This window comes from Branchiostoma lanceolatum, chromosome 15, assembly GCF_035083965.1.
Source record: "Branchiostoma lanceolatum isolate klBraLanc5 chromosome 15, klBraLanc5.hap2, whole genome shotgun sequence".
Lineage (NCBI taxonomy): Eukaryota > Metazoa > Chordata > Leptocardii > Amphioxiformes > Branchiostomatidae > Branchiostoma > Branchiostoma lanceolatum.
In genome coordinates this window covers 11,751,321-11,775,557 of record NC_089736.1, presented here as the reverse complement: position 1 = coordinate 11,775,557, position 24,237 = coordinate 11,751,321, and the positions used below count along the sequence as shown (strand labels likewise).

The following is a 24,237-nucleotide window of genomic DNA, read 5'->3' as shown; positions in this document are numbered from 1 at the left end:
TTTTTGTCGGGCTTTCTACCGTTTTCTTTATCAATGCTTGGCTTGGTGACATAAAGAAAATGGGACAAAATAAAAATCCCGACAAAAAGCCCGAAAACATGTCAAAACCCAGCCAGAGCCGAACCTCTGCTTGCATTTCGGAGAGTACTCGTATCAATTTCTGACTATAAGCTAGTTTACAGTTGCTACTACGCATGTGCAGTGTCAAAGGTGAAGTCCCCCGGCTTGTAAACAGTTCTTGTCTCGACATTGTCTCGATTTGCATAACAACGCCCCGCCGGGTTTTGTTTACGTCTCGGGGGCCTTCACCTTTGACACTGCACATGCGTGGTAGCAACCGTGACTACCTTATAAGGAGTTAAACCACGCTTTCACTGCGCTGTATACGGACATCCGGGTCCCGGCTGGTGGTGCAGGTGGTTGACGGAGCGCTCCGTCGATGGTAGCCATTGGCTGAGAGAACAGTTTTGTTGACCAATGGCGGCTTCTGACGATTCATCCGATCTCTGATGACTGATCTCACCTAGGGATATTACGAAAGCACATTTTAATGCAATAATGTATCCTTAAATTCAATTTTCGTCCGTCTACGTTTTATTATATTGAAGTACAATGACAGGCTGCCCTTCACAATACCATCCTTAATTTCAATTTTAGTCCGTTGTCTAATTATATTGAATGGCACTATCATAACTTCTGCAAATGGACCAGTAGTTATCATCATTATGTATCGAGCTATGTTAGCCGCGAGCAAACTAGACTAAGCACATCTTTCACTCCACACATAGCATTACTTTTTCTAAGTTCTCAAATTCTATTCCAGTATCCCTAACTTAAGCGTCAGTAAGAGTCAAACGTCTGTAATGCACTAGGTAACTTTGTTAGCATAGGAGGACGGACGAAACTATTTCCTGCTTGACTCAACAGTAATAAGAATGAAAATGTAGGCCTACCTCGTCGTTTGTGAAACAGTAGATTATAGATACGACCAGACCCTGGAAATAAAAACATAATATACGACATTCATATATGCAGTAGAAGTGGGCAACCCTAAGCCAACCGTACACACTCACGCCGTATCTTCAGAAAAGACGCTATAGCCGCATAGTCCCTCATAACTTAGATCTAGAATAGTTTAGAACTTTATTCAAGCCCACATCCAGACTAGTTTCGCCTTGGTGTGGCTTTCTCGATGGTATAAGGCTCGAATGAGCCAAGTACAGTGTGTCCTGTCTTATAAAGACCAGGTGCAAAGTGCCCTGGTGGCTTAACCAATCACAGTCCAGCACATAACACGGTAGTACAGTTTGCACTCTTAGGTCTAAGTGCACTACATGACCTCACTTGACCAAATACACGACATTCATATATAATACATTTTCGATCAGATATTGTTGTATAATTCAAAAGTACAAATAGAACACCTTTGGAAAACGAATGACACTGTACGCGTGAACAAAATCAAGCTTTTATGTAAAGTATATGAACCTGCGTTGACTGCAAGAGTGCGTTGAAGATTTGGAAGATGTGCTGGCCAACACCGTCATCTTGCGGATCGACGAAGAACAGCAGGTTCGTCAGACCAAGCAGCGGCAGCAGCACGAACAGGGCCCGCAGGGCTTTCCTGTAATCATCATCAACCGCGAAAAGGGCAGTTCAGATATCTTTTCAAACATTACATACTAAGTATTTAAGTTGCACAGACTCAGTAGCAAGTTAAATTTTTGACACAGTGTTGCATCTATGGCTCTAGAAGAGCTGGAAATCTGCCAGTGTTATGCATGATCAAGGCCCACAGAGTATTCCTGTAATCGTCATTAACCACGAAATGGGGAGTTTAGATATATCTTCAAACATTTCATATAACGTATTTAAATTGCAGAGTATGGCCCAAGAAGAGTTGGAAATTTGCCAGTTTTATGACTATTTTGGCAAAGCTGACCTTATTCTCTCTAGCTCTCCCGGTTTCTTCAGGACGGTAGCAGCCGCCATGTTGGATCTGACTAGTTCACATTGTACTGCAGCGATAGGTGTCGCTGCTTGCATATGCGGTCCCAAGCGTAAATCATTAAGTGATGATTACCAAAACTGACCTTATTCTCTCTAATTCTCCAGGTTTCTTGGGGACGGCAGCAGCCGCCATGTTGAGGGCAATTCTGAATATACTGTAGCGATAGGTGTCGCTGCTTACAGATGCGGTCCTAAACATATATTAATAAGTGATGATTGACAAAACTGACCTTATTCTCTCTAGTTCTCCAGGTTTCTTGGGGACGGCAGCAGCTGCCATGTTGGACGCTGCGTCCTTCATGTCCAGTTTGAAGCCCAGTGTCAGCTCGTACCACGGCTCGGTGGCGTGGGTGGTCTTCTGGTCGTCCTTGATCTTCGTCACAAGAACAGCCAAGATGTGGAACAGGAAGTAGAGGTTGACCTACGAGGGGAGGGTGGAATGTTGATTTAACTACATTAATTTCCGTGTTGTAATGACTTGCTATGTGTTTGTGGGGATCATTTCTGTCCGCACTAGACTGCCTTTATGGATTGTCTTGATATTTAACATGTAGGTAGGTCTTAATGAGACGTCGAAATGAGATTTTGGGCCCCATAGCGGCTTCCTATGGTGCTGCATCCGAACTGTCGGGTTTGGTATCTCGTGTTCTTGACATGCTATGGTTATGGTTTTGAGGGTGCATAGCTCTTGAGAAGGCGAGTCTTGTAGGTTTGGGCCCCATAGTTTCCATTGATTGATTTTGAGTCAGGCATATAATACTTCTCTTGAATTCAATTTATGAAACAATTGTCTATACACTATAGTATGGGCAATTTATATTGCCGGTAGGATCTAGGAAAACACCGAAGTACTACACACATGTTCATTATTTCAAATGATAAGATATTAGTAAAGGGACTGTTGGTTAGATATGTGTCTATCTTTTGGTATGCACGTGTTATCTAACCGTTTTAGTATTTACTTTAGCAAGTAAATGGGTAGAGAAGCACAAGTTGTACTGAGCATCTCATTATCAACATGGCGTCATCAATTATGTTTTACCAGAAGAGCGGCGACGATTGGTCCAGAGACGATCCAAACATACGGCAGGCGGCCATAGTGGTGCCAGCAGGATTCCGTGTCGTACAGAGTCATAACAATCGTCCAGGCCACAACAAACATCACAGGGGCGCCTGAAACAACAGGTCTGTTAGGATCATTCTTAACTACTGAAAAACTATAATCATTGTGTCTACTCTATCGTTGGGGAAGGTCGTATTGAGGTCACCCGCTCGCGCCGAATGGCAGCCGCCCAGACCCTTGCGACAGTTCCACAAAGTGCAAGTGTGGAGCAAATATGAATCTGTTGTGTATTATGTGATTGTAAACCCTGCAAATGTGATTGTAAATCCTGCAGCAATTCAGCACTGACTGCCATTGCGCGGGTAATATCTGACCAATAAAGAACAGTTAGGGAATGGTAACGTTAGGTATTCCTCACCCCATCCGATGACGTAGAAGACCGTGAGGCTGGAGATGTGTCTCATCACGGCGACCACGCAGCGGACGTACAGAAACAGCCCTTCAATCAGCATCCAGAAGATGTTCGTCAGGCTGAAGTACTGCAGCAGAACAACCAGACCTCGGCATACCACCGGCTGGGAGGGCAAAGTTTATAAAGTGTTCTAAAAACGTACTTAACATAGAACACATTTTGTCACGCACAAAAGTACTGCAGTAGAACAACCAGACCTAGGCATACCATCGGCTGGGAGGGCAAAGTTTATGAAGTGTTCTAAAAACGTACTTAACATAGAACACATTTTGTCACGCACAAAAGTACTGCAGTAGAACAACCAGACCTCGGCATACCACCGGATGGGAGGGCAAAGTTTATGAAGTGTTCTAAAAACGTACTTAACATAGAACACATTTTGTCACGCACAAAAGTACTGCAGTAGAACAACCAGACCTCGGCATACCACCGGCTGGGAGGGCAAAGTTTATAAAGTGTTCTAAAAACGTACTTAACATAGAACACATTTTGTCACGCACAAAAGTACTGCAGTAGAACAACCAGACCTCGGCATACCACCGGCTGGGAGGGCAAAGTTTATGAAGTGTTCTAAAAACGTACTTAACATAGAACACATTTTGTCACGCACAAAAGTACTGCAGTAGAACAACCAGACCTCGGCATACCACCGGCTGGGAGGGCAAAGTTTATAAAGTGTTCTAAAAACGTACTTAACATAGAACACATTTTGTCACGCACAAAAGTACTGCAGTAGAACAACCAGACCTCGGCATACCACCGGCTGGGAGGGCAAAGTTTATGAAGTGTTCTAAAAACGTACTAAACATAGAACACAATTTGTCGCACACAAAAGCAGAAAGTAAATGGGTAGATTTGATACACTTAATTACGCATGTATGTATATACAAAATGTACATTCTGTAAATAGTTTGAAATAAAGTACATGGACAAAACCATGAAAAGAAGAAAAAAAGTGTTCTAAAAACGTTTTATTGCATTTCACCAAAAAATAGCAAGATAAAAGAAACAGAGTACAAGAACTGATACGAGACATGTACTACGGATACAAAGGTACGAAACTATACAAAAGGTGAAAGCATATACTTCAACTTAAAAGGCGATACTACCTAGGACCTGTTATCTCACCCCGTCCAAATGTGTGTGTGAGAATGAGAATTTTGGAAAACAAATCAAGTACAAAGTAAATATAAGTCATATCTATTATATGAAACAATACAAGAATAACAAATAGATATGACGGACTTAATGTTAGAAAAAATAGATATGACGGAATTAATGACAAATAGATATGTCACAATCAATGTCTACTAGAGGACCAGGAATTACATTTCATCAGTATTTTCAAGAAAAGTCTTACTAAAAGTAACAAAAAACAAATTAGAACTGTGTGCGGGCAAAGTTTCTTAGTGTGTTAAGTAAGACCCCTCAAAAAACGTAGCGACAACTTCAAGTATCTTATGATAAAACTAGGCCATTTAGCACTTTTACCATGCTTATTAGATACATCTATAAAAATACTTCTTATCGCTAGTAAGGGCCTAGTCTGCGATTGCCGTGTAGAAAATGCATGTAAATTTTCCTCGAACGATCGCTCTAATACCATTATATTTGCGTACTAGGGAATAATTATCAAACATCTTCGTGTGAACGCAAGTCCTTTTGGTTTACAAGATACGTTAAAAACAGCCACAGGGGTATGCGTGCGTTTCTGATCTCTGTAAATTGCATTCTATATATGCTTTTTGCTGCTGGATTAGACTTGAAAGACATGATAAGATTTGAAAGCAAGCCTTGTGGCTACCCTACCGCGCCTTAGAGTGGGCGTGATAAAGTAATTAGACGCGACAAAATGTCAAACGTCGCGCAGCTCGAAAACAGATGTTATGGAGTTAATACGGAACCTCATTCATGTATTCATAGCTGCCGGATATGTCGAGAAACGGTTGCAGCAGAACGATGAGGATGATGGCTCTCAGGATGAGTGACAACACGAAGTGCTTGTGTATTCTGATGCGGTCACACTGTAATCTCCTGTAAAGATAATTCATTAGTAGCAAATACTTCCATTTCACAGTGAACCCTAGACTGACATTTTGATATTCTCAACCTAATTGAATCGGCAAAATATGTTCTCAACGTCAACACCACTATAATGCATAGAGGATTATCTTACTTAGTTCTTATAAATGTTGCTATTTTCAGAAGCATCGCAAATGTCATCGGTACACGAATGCATCACAAGAAACGATAGGCGAATACCAAACACAACGTCTTTTTTTGTTATTCGGTAAGGATCTCGCGGGCAACACAACAAAATTTTGTCCCTATTATAGAGGTTTTACAACAAAACAACATAAAAACATCCTCCAACCCCCACTAGAGAGTTGGTGCCATCCACTAATGGAAAGCAATATAATCAAACTGAAACATTTCGGAAAACTAATCGACAAATAGTATATGACAAGGCGGAATGTTTTGGAAGACATTATATGGGAATTTAATTGATATCTGTAGGGCCGGGAATTTTATCGCATTTGACAAGAAATACCGTCTCCATCACAACGCTGAACACAAGAGGTAAACTTCATCTCACCGAAAATAGCAGAAGATGAAGAGAGTGACACACAGAGTCAGCAAAGAGAGACTGGACCCTACCACGTAGATGTCTCTCACCGCCAGCAGAATCGCAGCATCCTGCGGCAAAGTCAGTTTACGAAAGATGAAACTTTGATTTGTTTTCAAAGTCAAGTCAAGTACTTGCCTGGTCCATTCCAAAGATAGCAATGTTCATTTAACGCTTAATTGCTTTTGTTACAACGGTTATTTAGTGTTCAATTTAATACTAAAATCTACTCCAGAAACTACACACTTGATCAAGGACGAAGTTTTGTCAGGATTCATAATCAAATCTAGCCAGATATGTTATCTCATGGAGGTAGATATGTCTCACAACAAGCAGAATCACAGCATATTGCAGCAAAGTCAGTTTATGAAAGGTGAAAGCCAAGCCACGTACTTGCCTGGTCAATTCTAAAGAAAGACATGTTCACTTAACGCTTATGATTGCTTTTGCTACAACGGTTATTTAATGTTCAGTTTAAAACTAGAGACTACACACTTGATGGAGGAGGATTAAATGTCAGGATTCATCAACAAATCTAGCCAGAAATAGACGTGGATGTCTCTCACAGTCAGTGGACTCGCAGCATCCTGCAGCAAAGCCAGTTTACAAAAGATGAAACTTGAAAGCCAAGTCACGTAGCCTTAGTGTCATCCTGTTTAGTTCCAGGCTCTACCTTCACAAAGCAAAGCTCTACTTTCACCAAACAAATTTCCAGAAATGTTATCTCATAGACGTAGACATCTCTCACAGCAAGGAGAATCACAGCATCCTGCGGCAAAGTCAGCTTACGAAAGATGAAATTTTATTTTTGAAAGCCATGTCACGTAGCCTGAGTGTCATCCTGTTTAGTTCCAGGCTCTACCTTCACTAAACAAGGCTCTACCTTCACCAAACAAATTTCCAGAAATCCAGTTTGTCACAGCCAGGAGAAAGTCAGTTTCTAAATATGAAACTTTATTTTTGAAAGCCAAGTCACGTAGCCTGATTGTCATCCTGTTTAGTTCCAGGCTCTACCTTCACTAAACAAGGCTCTACCTTCACCAAACAAATTTCCAAAAATCCAGTTTGTCACAGCCAGGAGAAAGTCAGTTTCAAAAGATGAAATTTTATTTTTGAAAGCCAAGTCACGTAGCCTGATTGTCATCCTGTTTAGTTCCAGGCTCTACCTTCACTAAACAAGGCTCTACATTCACCAAACAAATTTCCAGAAATCCAGTTTGTCAAAGCCAGGAGAATGTCAGTTTCGAAAGATGAAACTTTATTTTTGACAACCAAGTCACGTAGCTTTAGTGTCATCCTGTTTAGTTCCAGGCTCTACCTTCACAAAGCAAGGATCTACCTTCACCAAAACAAATTTCCAGAAATCCAGTTTGTCACAGCCAGGAGAAAGTCAGTTTCGAAAGATGAAACTTTAATTATATTGAAAGCCAAGTCACGTAGCCTGACTTTTATAGGGTTTCTTTTATACATGTTATGCTAGTATCTAGGTATACTGTGTCATTGAGCAAGGTGAAGGTAGAGCCTGGAACCAAATAGGATGACACTCAGGCTACACTATAACTCACGTACATGTCTGGCCCACTCCAAAGATAGACATGTTCATTTAACGCTTATGATTGCTACAACGGTTATCTAATGTTCAATTTAATACTGGAGTCTACTCCAGAAACTACACACTTGATCGAGGACGATTCTTTGTCAGGATTCATAAACACATCTACTTATCTCATAGACGTAGATATCTCTCACAACCAGTAGAACCAGCATCTTGCAGCAAAGTCAGTTTATGAAAAATGAAACTTTGAAAGCCAAGCCACGTACTTGCCTGGTCCATTCTAAAGATAGGCATGTTCATTTGACGCTTATGATTACTTTTGCTACAGCGGTTATTCAATGTTCAATTTCATACTAGAGACTACACACTTGGAAGGGGACGATTTAATGTCAGGATTCATAAACAAATCTAGCCAGATATGTTATCTCATAGACGTAGATGTCTCTCACGGCCAGCAGAATCGCAGCATCCTGCGGCAAAGCCAGTTTATGAAAAATGAAACTTTGAAAGCCAAGCCACGTACTTTCCTGGTCCATTCTAAAGATAGGCATGTTCATTTAACGCTTATGACTGCTTCTGCTACAACGATAATTCAATAAATGTTCAATTTCATACTAGAGACTACACACTTGATGAATGACGATTTTCTGTCAGGATTCATAAACAAATCTAGCCAGACATGTTATCGCATAGACTGTCGTCGCCACAGTATACAGAACTGACATTCAATTATAAAAGAGAGATAGTGGGAGCTTGTTTATCCAGTATGGCTGTATCTAACTGTTTGAGTGACTGACGTAGGTGCATTGGATGGTTCCTAGTTTGTAAAGGTCTTGCAAGCTTGGTGAACGCTTTGGAGAGTTAATGCAAAGATTACAGTACGGCTCACATTTTGTGAGATGTGATTTTTCGCTCTGTACTCAAGGAGGTCAAGGAGGTTTAAGGAGAATGCCTTCTTTAAACCGCCTTGCCCAGGATAAGACCCCCCCCCCCACTACTAGGTTGCCTTACCGGTTTGATCGGGTACTGCAGACAGGCCGTGTAGTTTGTCCAGTTGCCCATGTGCCATTCTCCGTCTTCGTCGCATGTCCGATGCGCTAGAATCTCTAACGAGATAGTACATCATGTGTGTCTGCTTAATAGTACCCTTCATTTATCTATTAATCTTTAGGGTTGTCCCTTCAGTTAACAACGTAACTGATTTCCAAGGGAACCCTGAATTGAAGAAATGACCACAAATTATACCCAAGCACAACTACTGTCACACAATTAGATCTAATCTCCAAGCAGATCTACACGGTGCCAAAATCGTATAAGCTACCCAGAGAGGCTCCTCCCCACCTACGGTGCGTGACTGGAGCTTCTCTGGCTAGCTTACACGATTTTGGCACCGTGTAGATCTGCTTGGAGATTAAATCAGATCAACTTGTTGACATAAAACATTTTTCATATAAAGTTAAACTATTCAATCATATGTACAGCGTTAATGAGATATGCAAGATGGGAAAGTTGCGAATCTGATAATAATGGAAACCTGATATGACAGTAATGTATGTTGGCACATTGTATATACACATAGTACTTCTCATTAGGAAATATTCCGTAGGCCATGTTGATTTGATTATGTATGGATGACATCGTCTGGGGACCCCAAAACTGATGCGAGTATGCAAATGAAGAGAAAAGTTTGACCAAAAAAAGTATGAAATCTACGTGGTCCGCAAGGATGTACAAAACTTAACACATAGAGTATTATATACCGGATAATAGATTCTTCATTTTTGTGTTCTTTCATATCTTCTTCTTTGACTTTGGAATTTAGTTTGGCATTCTACGACATTAGTATCCGATTTCCGAAATCAAAATGGCCTTACTTACTTGAGCTGTCGAACCCCTTGTGTTGTGGACATGGTAAGAAGATGGTGTGTCCTGCAGGGATACTTGGCCAGCAGTAAATACTGTCCCACGTACTGTTACAGCTTAGGCCTAGAAATACATAAAAGATTATGTCAATACTTCCACAAATGTGGTAAATTTGAATAAATAAGATATGCAAAAAATTAACACTGGATATATAGAAAACGGGACGGTTGTGTACAGCTGAAAAACACATAAAGTGTTTCGGTTATTCTCTTTAAAAACGTACATTTAGGAAAGCATGTCTTACAATATCTGTATCTTATGAGCAAAGCTACTCATACAACATTGAAAATGATTATGATGATAACAACAGGAGAATAACTGATTACACTATCCACACACACACAAGGAATGTTCTATCTGTCGACTCATAATGAATTGCAACATAGAGTACGCTATTTTATTACATATATTGACCACATACTTCCTTTGTATGACATCATATGCCACGAAGATAAGACTATAGCTTGAATGTTTAACAGAAACGTTGTTAATTCGAAAACTCATTTTGCATTCTGGCCATGAAATGTCTGACTAAGTCCGCAAATACAGCCCGGGGGAAATTGCGTAACACAGAGATGGGAAAGTAATACGTAGCCTTTTTTTAACGAACTTGCTCAATGCAAGGCGGTGGGGGCCACTCATCTAAACGCTGAACTAATTGTTGCTGTAGCAGCACCTATTCACCCTAGGTCAGAAATATCAATGCTTGAGACAAGCATGACTTCACTAACCCTTTAGGAGAAGCAGGGGTTACGAAGGCTTGTCGATAAGCGTCATCGATAACTAGGAGCAAAAGCCAAAGTTTCGGCTGCTTTCAACGAAATCATCCCACTGATACCGAGAAAGGAACTCTTTTCCATTCCACGAAACTGTGCATGCATAAACGGCGTCGTGACATTACAGATTCGTGCGTCAGAAATACCTCCCTTTCGCTGAGATAACAAGGTCCCGGGGATTTGATATTGTAAGCTGTAAATTGTTAGCAGCAGTTAGGGAAGACTTTCTACGAATGGAAAGTATTGTAATTGCCACTTACAATACTTCACAATACCCATAGGCTGTTACTTAGCCACATGTGAGTAAGAATAATGTGTATAAGAATGATGCTGATGTATAAGAATATATCTATAGTGTTTCTTTCATATATATGTGTTATGCTAGTATTCAGGCATACAACGTCAAGCGCAGCTGTGTCCATAGTGTATCTCAATATCATTTATAATGAGCCCATGGAATAGTAGTATATCAGAAAAAAATCATTGCAACACATCCACATACAGCTAATTTGTAAGAATACATGTCATGTTACTATGCGGATGTACTGCGTCAAGCGCAGCTGTCCATCGACAATAACATATTCATGCGATTTTTAATGAGCACGTAGAATAAAGCCTTCCTATGGCTAGAAATATGATACACGGAACCACATCAAATCATAAGAACTCTCTTCTCCGGAACTTACAGTAGCAGCAACTGATATGAGAATGGTAAGGTACAAAATGTATCGAAATCTCCGGTACACATATATTGCACATCCACGTATTGCAGTAGAAAAACACACGGATCTTTCTTGTGAAGTTTGTTATACAAATTTTTTTTTTAATTTTAATTTTGCCTTTGGACAGACAATGACTACGTGGCACTGCAATCAACTTTTATAATTGAGGAAAGTCGAGTAAAATGCCTTTTCCAAAGGCTCAACATCAGTGGCATCATGGGATTTGTACTGGGGACCACTGGCCAGACACCTTGCCGTTATGCCACACGTAGGCCAACACTAGCTCATCGTGCGGTACTACTGTATCGTTGACATGTATTAGCTTATCAATGTGAAATTCAGTACTGCTGACGTAGCCATTTGAACCCTTGCAATTTGGGATGCCAGAAAAGCATCCGTATATCCTCACATTGCATCCTTTGATGAAGCGAAGTGCAGGAAATGCCCTCTCGGATTTGAGGATTAGGTTATTGACCACCAACTTGGAGAATTAACATTGCGGTCATCTTGCTCGAAGTCCACTTCTAGTATTACAAGCACCAGAATCAATTACACCCCACTACTGACGCCCATTCACCCCTCTCTTGACATGGCTTTTATATTCTGCAAAAACTCACTAAGATATTGAAGTAGAAAAAATTCGGATCTCCTTGTGAAGTTTGTAGCACACATGTTTCATGAGGAATTGCAGAAAGAATGCTGGATTACCTTGTCACAGGTTAGCGATTTGCAAGAATCTAATCAATGTAAAACAGTACTACTGACTTAGCCATATTGGACCTTTGAAATTTTTAATCGTCAGAAAAGCATCCAGATATCCTTTACATTGCATCCATTGATAAAGCGAAATGCCGGAAATGCCCTCTCGGTATGCCATAGGCACATGTGTGAAAGGTATTTGAGGACAATGTTATTGACTACCAACTTGAAGAAGTAAGTTTGCAGTCCTATTGATCGAAATATACTTCTAATATTACAAGCACAACTACACTAGACTCAATTATCCCACGCTGCTAGCGTCCATTGACCCCTCTCCAAAGGTCAACACTAGCTAAAGTGGCATTACTACGGCATCGTTGACATGCATGTAGACACTAATGTAGTACTCGGCGGAAGCAAAGTGCCATTCACCTTCAGCAAAAAAGGCGAGGGAGACTACATACTGTTGGGTCAAGAGGGATTTGGCTTTTAGATTCTCCATAAGTCACTTAGAGATACAGCTTGTCGCGTTGAATACGAACAGTGGTGTGTTAGCAGATTGAATTTACTCCTCGAGCTCCTTTCATTGTAATGTGGGGCTTAAGCGGTGGACTGTGTTGACATGATGATCTCGTGGTTTGCCCCACAGTCATGGTTGATGCGACTCCTTCAACAGAACGTTAAAAGCATTTGACGAAGAACGCCTTTGCAATGTTTTCGGGTTATGACTCTGAAAATCCAATGGCTCAAATACGAGATTGGTCGTCTTAGGCCAAAGGTAGGGGGAGTATTGGCAATAAGTATTGGAGTTTGCATTTGCAATGCGTGCCATTTAAGGATATCCTTTTGCCTTTGTTGTAAGGTTGAGAGGTTGGATGTGTGTCTGTAAGTGCTCCTCGCTGGAGTTTTCATAGTGACTATGGGCGCTACGTAGAATACAAACTAAGTTGAACTATGGTCACACTAACAAGTCATGATCGGTCTCTCAGACAGCTAGATAAATGTACGTTATAAAACATCACGCCAACATGCAAAATATGATGATTTAAAATTTTAGATTCAATGTACCATTATTACAATTCATAGACACACTCATGCGTATACAAAGAGAAAGAGAAAGAAAGGGGAGAGAAAGAGAGAGAGAGAGAGAGAAAGAGAGAGAGAGAATGATGACTGAAGTAAATCGTTGCTCGTACCTACTGATGCACTACAAGCTTTTCTCTCGAAAACATCATAAAGTTACTATGGTGTGTTCAGAAGCTGAGATTTGATGTGATAAACCCTTGTGCTATGCTAGAGGAGCTATTCTTCCTAATATCTATCAACGAAAATCACCTAGCGCTTGTTTTTCTCTGTTCTTATGGCTTTTATCTACAGACGGTTGATGAATACTTTGGAAAACTTAAAAACCTGATATCCATTGATGAACAGAATGCATGAAGGGACAGCGAAAGGGGATTATTCATATTCTGTGTTGATAATTTTCTTGGGTACGTTAGCTCGCCTTTGATGTTTATCGTACCGTAACTATGTGGTGTACTCGTGTTATCCCCTCTACGCGTTGCCATCTCTCTCCACGACGCCCAGATAATCAGCACCACTCGTAATACTTTAACCGATAGTTTCCTCGCTTTCACTTCTAAATAGCCTTTAAACCTCGGTAAAGACTGCTTTTGAAGGCCGCCACGGCCATTTACAGTAATAGACATGGTAGTAGTTAGGACCTCTGCAGAGAAGGACTGGAAAGTGGTGAAGCGGAGAGAATACTGAGGGAGCAGGTCTGGGCGGTATCTATACACGCAGACCTTCCGTGACCAATGATGATGTCTTCTAGATCCGTAGATCTACACATTTCTGCACGCTCTGGGGGGACATCATAGTACGTAAAGACCGTATTACTGGGCATTAGGTATGGTTCTTATATCAGAGCTCTGGAGATATAAATACAAACAGGAAATCAACTTAGAACTCAGAAGACAGGAGCCATGTAGGGATTAACAATATGGCAACATATGCTTTTATTCGTATAGCTGCTTTTTGACAGTTGTTGTACATATGCTTTTACTTGTATAGCTGCTTTATTACAGAGCGCTCAACGAATTTCATAGATAGAAAAACATATTTTAACGCTTCGTATGTTTTGTTATCTTTTTCAGTCATACTTTCACATTTGCATGATTCTCCATCCAATTATGAAGTCAAGGGTAACGCATCTAGTGGAATGGGAGCCTTATGTAACATCTACGATATACACTCTAATATACATAGCACTCTATATTACCGCAACACTTTCCTTCACGGCTTTCTAAAATCACGGATGCGTGTACTTAGGCGTTCACCTCTGGCTTCACTTTGCTTTATGTTGCCACTCACAGTTCCCAGAACATCTTAATTGCCTTGCAAGGAAAAGGATGAAAGTGTGTTTTATAGTTTTGCTGCCTGTTTGTTTGTTTGTTTGTTTGTTTATGAAAAACTCAATTCAACCTGGTGACTGCTTTTCATTGAGACAAAATACATAATGTTTAATCAAGATGACTTACTTGACTATATAATGTATAATCAAGACGACTTACTTGACTACATAATGTATAATCAACATGACTTACTTGACTTTATAATGTATAATCAAGATGACTTACTTGACTATATAATGTATAATCAACATGACTTACTTGACTATATAATGTATAATCAAGTTGACTTACTTGACTATATAATGTATAATCAACATGACTTACTTGACTATAAAATGTATAATCAAGATGAATTACTTGACTATATAATGTATAATCAACATGACTTACTTGACTATATAATGTATAATCAAGATGAATTACTTGACTATATAATGTATAATCAACATGACTTACTTGACTATAAAATGTATAATCAAGATGAATTACTTGACTATATAATGTATAATCAACATGACTTACTTGACTATATAATGTATAATCAAGATGAATTACTTGACTATATAATGTATAATCAACATGACTTACTTGACTATATAATGTATAATCAAGATGAATTACTTGACTATATAATGTATAATCAACATGACTTACTTGACTATATATTGTATAATCAAGATGACTTACTTGATACAAGATACATAATTGAAGTTCTAATAAATCCAAAGATTGTTGGTATGTTCTCTATACTTCATTGTTTCCCTTATACAGTCACTTCCTGTTTTAGGTGCAAGAGAGAGAGTCGTTGTACTTCGTAGATTTTCAGAAGTTAAAGTCGTTAAAAATGATTCGATGCACTAGCTTGTGAATAGTAATCTGTCATTCACACAATGCCTACTGTGAAAATCCATTTCAACTGTTTGGCTTTAGCAAAGCTTGACGTGTGGTAGTTTTGATAAGCTATGAACAGTTAACTTTATATGGCAGATTGTTTGTTCGCTCTGTGGGTTGTTCTATAGATATCTGTGCGTTGGTTGCGCTTGGCCCATTTGGAGTTCAGCTGAACATGTACTTTTGAGGACATACATTCTACTCACGTGCGACTCAAAGCACTTCACCGCCAGGTTGAACACATTTACAACACCCACATTGTATCAAGCAACTACTACTACGTAGCAATCCACTACAAATTGCAAAGTTTTCTTTGGTATCGTAATTGTATCTTAAAATGTGAAGCCATTAATTCCATTCGCAGACACACATCCAAAACACATTTTGCCACAGCTTCTACTGTAGTGGTGGGAACCACTTGAGACCCTCAACTCTCTGCAAGTATTTGCAGACGTGCCGTTGACGTATGTAAGGGCAAAGGGAGCACTGCACACATTTCATTGATGTGTCTGAATGACTACACAACATCAAAGAAGCATAGCCACTCTGCTGAAAGCAAGGCATGAAGGCTGCGTTGCAAATGTGTAAGAGAGGAAGCAGACTACAGTTAATCTACCGACAAATAATTCATTCCGAGTAGAGCCTTCTTGTTGAGCTTTATAACAGATGTTCCCATTAGCAATACATCTATAACCACTTTTTGTGAAAAGAATACAACAAGAGATGCTAAGACCCCGTCTGCATTGCAACTTGTGTAACAGTACTCTTACTTGTTAGTATGACGAGACATGCTATTGGTTTTTCCATTAGCACTCAAGTTCACTACATGTAATGCATTTTTATTTTGAATATTTCTACTTCCAAAGTGCAAGCTCAGAAGTATATTTTTGACTTGGTGTTAACCTTTTATGTAACAAAAAATTAGTTGAAATAATCTCCCTGTGTTCAGGGTACTCATACCATAGTTCAACTTGCTTCTCGTGCCAAAACATTCCATACGTACGTTGATGAAGGTTAGACATCCAGGTAGTAAGATACGCCAAAAATAGTTACTCAAGCAACTGGATAAAATTTTGAAACAGACATTTCTGACGTCGACAGCATCCGCTGTCTTTCGTCAGTGACTAACGATAGGACTGGAAAACAAGATTTATACCAAAACTCTGAATAAATATGTCTTTACGTAGTTTTCAAAGGAAGTTAATTCAAGGCGAGGTTGTATGCTAATAGTTCAATTAGCTTCTGTTGTTTTATTATAGTAACTAAATGTGGTTCGTCCGGGGGTGGGGGGTGTTGGGCAGTGCATTATCCCAAGTGTCTGATTTTAAAGCGTTGCTTCTCTAACTCCCCGTTCGAAACCAGCGGGATTCACGATTTAGGATGTCCGTGGATTCGAGATTGAATGAGTGTCCCTGGTTGTGTTGCAGATGGTGAAAATGGCAGAGGAGTAGCGTTTAGCGCTCTTTCTGCAATTACGTACATATGTTATTCTAAGTGCACTTAAGTTGACGCAAACATCTAGGGACATGCTGCCAGCCCAAAGCACGTTGTTAATTAAAAGGATGTATATTAGAAAGCGTTTCCGTGACTTGAGACATGTGTAAAACGTTTGAAAATGTGACAGAACATAATGATAACGATTTAAACCATTGTGTATATTTAAAGGCAGCCAAAGCAATATTAGGGCCCAAAATATGGAGAAAAAAAAATGCTGAAATCTTTATGGTAGTGACATTTCCTACTATTTCATGGGGTTCTGATCAGCATTTCCGATTAAACCAAGCAATGTAAAGCTGAAATCTCCGTATACATTTTAAAATCCTATGGATGCTTATATGTATACGCATGACATGCGCGTAGAATAACATAAAGAATAATGGTTGAATAATTCATTACAAAGTAGACACATGAGGCCATTATGAAGACCCTGGATGGAAGTTTTCAGCTAAGATCCAACAAAAAGAAGGGAACTCACCATGAATTTATTTTGTGTTGGATCAAAACTCAAAACCTCACAATACATACTCTACCAACACAGATGAGCTTTCATTCAAAGACCCTGGGTTAATGAAGACCTTCCAAATGTCTTATCTAGATGACATGAAGGATGCCACAATGAGCACCGTTTCATGAACTATTACCATCGGGCAAAATTAGATTGAATTAGGCACTTAATAATAACATTATGTATGCACCACATAACGTCTTAAAGTCATCAGAACATTATTCTAGATTGAATAATCAGTATAAATGAGGAGATACATGTTCAAAATGGATGAAGATATTTGCATTTTTTATGCGTAGCTACATGTATGTGCATAGGCATTAATCGAATCATCATGGCATAAATGCTTTCTTTCATCCATTATCAATCAATCCATCGGTCCATCCATCCATCTATCAACCAACTTATCCATCCATCCATTCGTACATAAGTTTAAGGAATCCGTCGACTTATTGCTTTTGGAAGCTCTGTTTGAGGCTTCTAGTTCTAGTGTGTAAATTTGCACGCATTTTAAGAGCGTTTAATTTTAAATGACAGTCACGAACATGCTACATTAACGATGTCACTGTTCTGTGGACTGCCTAGATGCAGTTGACGTCTTCATTTATCACAACAATAATTATCTTTAATGTGAAGTCATGCCCGAAGGCTTATTACATTAAGAGACAGTGAACCCAGAACATGGTGTATAACCTACTGTCAAGTTTTACATTCATTATTGATTGACTTGCTCTTTGCAGGCAGGAAAAAGTTGATGTTCCGCGGTTTGCCTAATAAGTAACTTTTGTGATTAAAGTATAAATATTATCAGTTAAGACCTTGAACAGAACTACATTGCTTATGTTGCAACATACTTTTTTTCTAAAAGTTCAACTATCACTTGAGAAACTATTGGGAATTTCAGCAACCTGCCAACCTTTTAGTTCGTGTAAAAACAATCGGTACTCTAATACTTCACGTGCACAGGCCAGAAACTGGCCCCTTGCTTTCCATGTGGATCCTCCAAGAAGTCCTGTCCTTTGCCCTAGCCTCTGCTTCCCGAATGTTTAACCCAGTGTCCTTCACGATCTGATCTTTCCATGCATCTCTTGGGTGGTCTTTCCCGGGGTCTGGGGGTAGCGAACTCCTGTAGGCTCTAATCGGGTTAATGGAATTTACTAGCCTTACGGTCCATGTCTTTAAGCGTGTGTTGTGATGAAAGAATTAGATACGCAGTTGACGCCATGCCTTAGACAACGCTGTTGGCAAATGGCACTCTTTTGATTAGCTCAGATCCCGTAGGTCTTTGAAGCTAATTTGTGATTAGTGCAGGAGCTATTCTCTCACCTTGTTACTTCGTGTATTTCTTGCCTCTCACTGAAGCCTAGTTCACATTCCCTTGATCGGTACTTTAAAGGTGAGCATGTTTACTGACATTTTGCCCATTACACAAAGGTATTCGTTTTGGGGCTGTAAAAATAATTACAAAATCATCTCTTTACATCTGTGTCTTTCATGTTAGCACTGTAGCTAGTGTCACTTTGCTGTTAGCAGATGTCGAAAAAATGTACCATCACTAGTAATTTCTTGGTCTGTTTGAAAGGTCAAATAGATATTCATCCAGTTTCGCTACCGTGGTTAATTTACATAATGTGTCCGCACCATTTCTGAAGACTGCAGTAGCGAATTTACATAAGGTGTGCGGACCATTTCTGAAGACTGCAGTGGCGAATTTACATAAGGTGTGCGGACCATTTCTGAAGACTGCAGTAGCGAATTTACATAAGGTGTCCGGACCATTTCTGAAGACTGTAGTAGCGAATTTACATAAGGTATCCGGACCATTTCGAAGACTGTTGTAGCTAAATGTATGTAAGGTGCTCGGATCATTTTCAAGACCATTTACCGTACACTTTTGGGCATATACTCACATGTACAAGCATAATCCGCATAAAAGCGGAATGGCGTCGGTGTGGCGTAATGGTGAGAGCATAGGGCTGTCAAACAGCGTGGCCCGAGTTCAATTCCGGCTTGCCCCCAGACATGTCTGGACATGCACCCGACGTTGTGCCCTTCGGAAAGGCACTTAACACAAAATCCCTCACTTCACTCAGGTGTAAATGAGTACCTAGCTTTGTCTCGGGACGTCCCTCGGATAGGACGTTAAATGGAGGCCCCGTGTTTGAGGAGAGCCACACCTTGAGCACGTAAAAAAGACCCACCACATCTTTCGAAAAAGAGTAGGGGCATGCCCCGGTGTGCGTGGCTCAAAACGTTCCGGTCTAAATGGGATAGGGAATTTCCTTCGTAACCCCTGCTTCTCCTAATGAGTCAGTGAAGTCATGCTTGTCTTGAGCATTGATGTTTCTGGCCTAGGGTGAAGAGATGCTGCTTCAGTAAGACTAAGTTCAGTTCTTCGATGAGTGGCCCCCTACGGCCTTGCACTGAGCGAGTTCGTTAAAAAAAAGAAAGTTCTCGTTAAGGACACGTGTGTACTTGAAGCTTGCAATGTGCGGTTAAGTTCACTTCAATTGAAGTGGCACGCGGTAACACGTGTCCTGGCAGCCTCTTCAACAGTAAAATTGTACACTTTTAGCTCCACAAAGTACTCCTGTTCATAACCATTCAATTAAACATTTTCAAGCATATCCTGAAATAGAGATGTGATGTTTTTGTAGAAATGCTTTTGTTGCGACAGTTTTTTTATAACGCAATCTGAATGAAACTGCCTTCTGTAACTTTATACATGTATGCAACCAAGCTCCGTTCATGTATTTTTTAACATTGAAACAACTAAAAAGTCTATAACGCAACGCTACTCGCCTTGCGCATTCAGTCGTGAAATCCCATATCTTCTTAATAAGATGGAGAAGTCTCAGGGTTGTTATGGCCCGCCAAACTCTGTTCTGGAGGCGGATAATGAAGGTGCTCTGGACCAGAAACATCTATAGCGAATCATGTATCTGTATCTATATCTATGTAGCCGGTATAACCGCCCTTCAGCGTAACACACCAGCATGCATAAAGCGTATGTGGTAAGACCTGGCAATGGGAGCACTTGCAGCTTGAACTTTGCGGAATAGATGTTTCTTTTCTGCAGCGACAGCAGCTTTGGTTTTAGCAGCACCAGAAATGGAGCGAGACCTAAATTATTTCACATTTGTAATAGTGTATAATGTGTGTACAAATACGCAAGGTGGCAGTTACTCAAGCAACTGGATAGATTAAAGAAACGGTCAGACGTTTCAGGTAGCATCCACAATATTTCGTCAGTGACTGAAACTAGATCTGCGATTCCCAACGTTTTAACGAAAACTATAAAAGATTGATAAGTAAATGAAGTGAAGACAAATTTTACATAGTCCAATTGGGAACCATTATAAGACAAATAATATGATAAATTCACATCTATTCAAATGACCATGAAAGATACCCTGTATTATTCAAAGTCTCTGCAAAGGCGTCTAAAAGAAAGTTTGCACGGAATATTTATGACAGGACATATAAGCTTTTCGCCACATTTGCCTGGAAAGGCTGGATTAAGATACACATGCTGCATGCACGAAGCCTGAAACGTGCATTTATTTCCAGAATGTTCCTTCGATAGGCAGCCACGCTTCTCGACCTTAGCCGTTCAGTCTTAGACACAGTATGATGTTCCCATAATAGTACAAGCTCTTCGCGATAGTGCTGGCACTGTAGTCAAGCAGTAGTGGGTGTTGACTTGATTGAAGGCGTTAGTGCGGTGAGAAAACGGAGGCTATTGCCTTCAAGCACTAGGGGGTTGCCAACAATGTTATTAGCGTAATGTTTCTAGATAGTTCACATCCGTTGTGAAGCGCCAAAGAGCTAAGATTTCTAACAGACCGATGATTTTTATAATGGATTTGAAAAGACCATGTACATAAATTGGCCATACATCAAATAAACATAAACGACAGTTCAATATGTTCTCTTCTGTTACGAGGTTCCACGTCACTCTCATACTTACAAAACTGTAACATACTCGATATAGTTCATGCTTACATCCATTGTACAGGCAGATTCATTTAATGATGGATACCAACTTGTACTGTCTACTGTTATTTTCCTTTTATTCATTTTGTATTTATGCATGTCATTATGTCTCTTTGTTGTATGTGTTGAGTAGAAGGCTTCAAATAAGCAATCGCTTCCTGCCTAATACTCAGTAAACATATACGGATAAAATAAATAAACGCAGCGTTCATCCGGGAATCATTGATTAGAAACTGCGAAATGTCGTATGACTACTGCCATGGGATTTTTTTGCAACGTACAAAATATAGTGCCTTATAATTATCTATATAGTCTCTACTGGACTTCGGACTCCCTAAGTGAAGATAGCAGAAAGTGGGCAAATACGTTGTACTTTGAATGATACGCTAGAGGAGTTAGTTAGCCAGCCAGAGTTGTTTCCTGTAACTTTGGCTAACTCCTCTGCATGGGGTATCATTAAGTCGAATTGCCAATTTCTACTATTTCCAGCAACCTATACCTAAAGTCTGGTAGAGACTAATAATAATCAGCTGTCAGACATCTCATTCACACGTTGGTAGCTCTGAAGCAGGGTTTCTTTCATCTTATTCATCATATTAAAGAGTTCTAATGCACGCTGACGCAAGATCAGTTAAAAGCCTATTCCCCATCTTGACTGCAGTATTGCATTCAAATTAGACACGGACTCGAAAATAATCGACTGACTCTCTCGTTGGCATGCCTTTTGGGATGTTCATAATGAGACTTGAATCAAATCGGCTTTTAGTCAAATCGAAATACACGTAGTCACGGATGTTTTTACGCCTTACTTACTCGTACATGCTCAAGTAGGTGCTGATAAAACTAGGCTGCCATTAACCTGTCAAGTCCAGGTAATACGTGGGCTGCGTTCTGTATCATAGAAAATACAGTGTATTACGAATATATCTACATGTATGGAAGGCAATGGCACAGCAAATGATTCCCACCCACCATTCATATTTTGTGACATGTTTGCAATGAGGTGTGTTGTTTCGTATTCCCAGGGGGCCAATTTGTGTTCGGCTGGAATTATGCATAATTCCCACATGCCACTTCAAAACACCGAATCAGCGGGCTGCTACAGCCACAAACAAGTTTCACAGCTCGTTTGAATTTTTTTCTCAGCGTGAATCTTGTTTTTTATCACACTGAGGCCACAAACAAGTTTCACAGCTCGTTTGAATATTTTTTTCTCAGCGTGAATCTTGTTTTTTACTACACTGAGGCCACAAACAAGTTTCACAGCTCGTTTGAATCTTTTTTTTTCTCAATGTGAATCTTGTTTTTCTACTACGAACTTTGCTAGTACATACAGTTACACGGTGCATAAGGCAAGGGGCCAATATAGCTTTAGACCAATTATTTAGTCATTGAACCAACCAATTTCTGCATGCAGAATATGACAAGAGGACATGAGTGGACTGAATAATCCTTAGAACTGACAAAACTCTGCATTTTCACTACCTTGAACTTCTAAATATAATATCCGCTTAGCACGTCTAAATATGATGGCCGCTTAACGCTGCTATTTTTGCACCGAAGAGCCATTTTCTAAGAAACAAGATGCCGGGAAAAGATAACCTATGTGACCCCAAGGTAGTCAAGGTAGCTTCACAAAGACTTCTCCTAGCAACATTTTCATTCCGTACTTTTGTTGTTGTTCAAAGGAGCCAATTTGTTGCCGGAAGTCTGCTATAGGTCGCGCATCTCGTTGCTCTTCAAGGTGTCAAGGTTTGACATTGTCGCGGCACCTCCGGGGTGGAACCTGATTAGCCTGCCATGGTGTTCCGCTATTTGCCCTTTTTGGTTCTTACTATTCAAAAGAGCGTTGTTGATCTGACTGAGCTGATTCTTCAATGCAGAGCAATGAAAGACATCTCTTCTCTCGTTGAATCAAAACTTTCAAATTCTCAACGTTCTACTCGTTCAACGTAGTTTAAAAAAAAGATTACAATGTCAACTTGCAATTTCGTAGACGAGTTGTAAGTACAACACACTGGGCTAAAACAGCTTTTATGGGATTACCTGTATCGGAGTTGTTCTTGAATCTCTCTTGGCACGCCAGTCCATCCGAAATTGCGAGAAGATCTTCGAGGTCCACGTTCAACGTGCTGAGATCGCTGATGTTGACATGCCACAACGCCATGGTGTCAATCACCTTTTAGCGTGCAATGCAACACTTGACAAGTCAGAAACTAATTCACGAATCATGAATAAAAGCAGACCTCCTCAATGCAAGGATATTGTCAATTACATTTTGGCATGGATGACAATGCTTGTGGTTGATTGATTAATTAATTAATTGATCGATTGATTGATTGATTGATTGATTGATTGATTAATTGATTGATTGATTGACAATGCACACGTATTTCGTTGATCTGTTTTCCTCATGCCTATAACGTTCTCGTCAAATTAGACTACCTTAGCGCGCTTTGAATCGAAATGTTATTCAAAAAGATGCTCATATTGCTAATTGCTGACCTGTTGCAATATGTATATACACACGCGTCGAAATATGCATATGCGCATACACACATCTATGTATTGATTTTGCATTGCATTGCATTGCATTACATAACATAATATCTTTGCAATCACAATGGCTATGCTTGATATTCAAGCTTAAATCAATTTTCAAGAAGGATTTGGAAAGTATAGAAATGTGCGTTGCTTTGGATAATGAGCATTTGATGATAAATGTTATGTCGAAAAAGCCGAAAACAATTTTTCGAGCTCACAAAGAAGCTAGTAAATATATGACATAGAACGTTATCAAGAGCTTGAGATCATTTCCGTTATGACTGAAAGTGAGTTGCGCTCAATGCATCATAAAGAAAGGAGTAAGAAAGGGTTTTAAAGTATAAAACATTACCATGTGACTATGGATCGACATGCATCATTACGATTTTCCTCCGCAAGTAACCACAAAAACAGTGATACTTACTTCCCACATGGAATAAAAAATAGGCTCTCCTACCTTGCTGATATCGTAGACGCGTAGTGAAGGAAGGTGCAGAAACGTCTCACTGCCTTTGTCACTTCACCTGGTCTAAGAGCAAGA

At 39.9% G+C, this 24,237-nt stretch overlaps 1 protein-coding gene across 1 annotated transcript; it reads right to left on the bottom strand.

Annotated features, from left to right (window-relative positions):
• Positions 1 to 348: 348 nt before the first annotated feature.
• Positions 349 to 23,328, bottom strand: LOC136420683 (corticotropin-releasing factor receptor 1-like). Its single transcript, XM_066407756.1, has 11 exons — positions 23,199 to 23,328; positions 9,605 to 9,712; positions 8,738 to 8,832; positions 6,142 to 6,242; positions 5,450 to 5,579; positions 3,492 to 3,648; positions 3,053 to 3,183; positions 2,241 to 2,431; positions 1,489 to 1,624; positions 954 to 995; positions 349 to 523 (listed from the first exon to the last, which is right to left on the bottom strand). Exons 1-11 carry the CDS (start codon positions 23,317 to 23,319, stop codon positions 359 to 361), a joined length of 1,377 nt encoding a protein of 458 aa, XP_066263853.1. The 5' UTR covers positions 23,320 to 23,328; the 3' UTR covers positions 349 to 358.
• Positions 23,329 to 24,237: the final 909 nt, after the last annotated feature.

Coding starts and splice junctions, on each gene's coding strand:
- LOC136420683 (XM_066407756.1), bottom strand. CDS start 23,319: ATGGCGTTGTGGCATGTCAACATCAGCGATCTCAGCACGTTGAACGTG. Junction 5,580..6,141: donor TTCATCTTCTGCTATTTTCG/GTGAGATGAAGT, acceptor TTATCTTTACAG/GAGATTACAGTGTGACCGCA. Junction 996..1,488: donor CACTCTTGCAGTCAACGCAG/GTTCATATACTT, acceptor TTTTATTTCCAG/GGTCTGGTCGTATCTATAAT.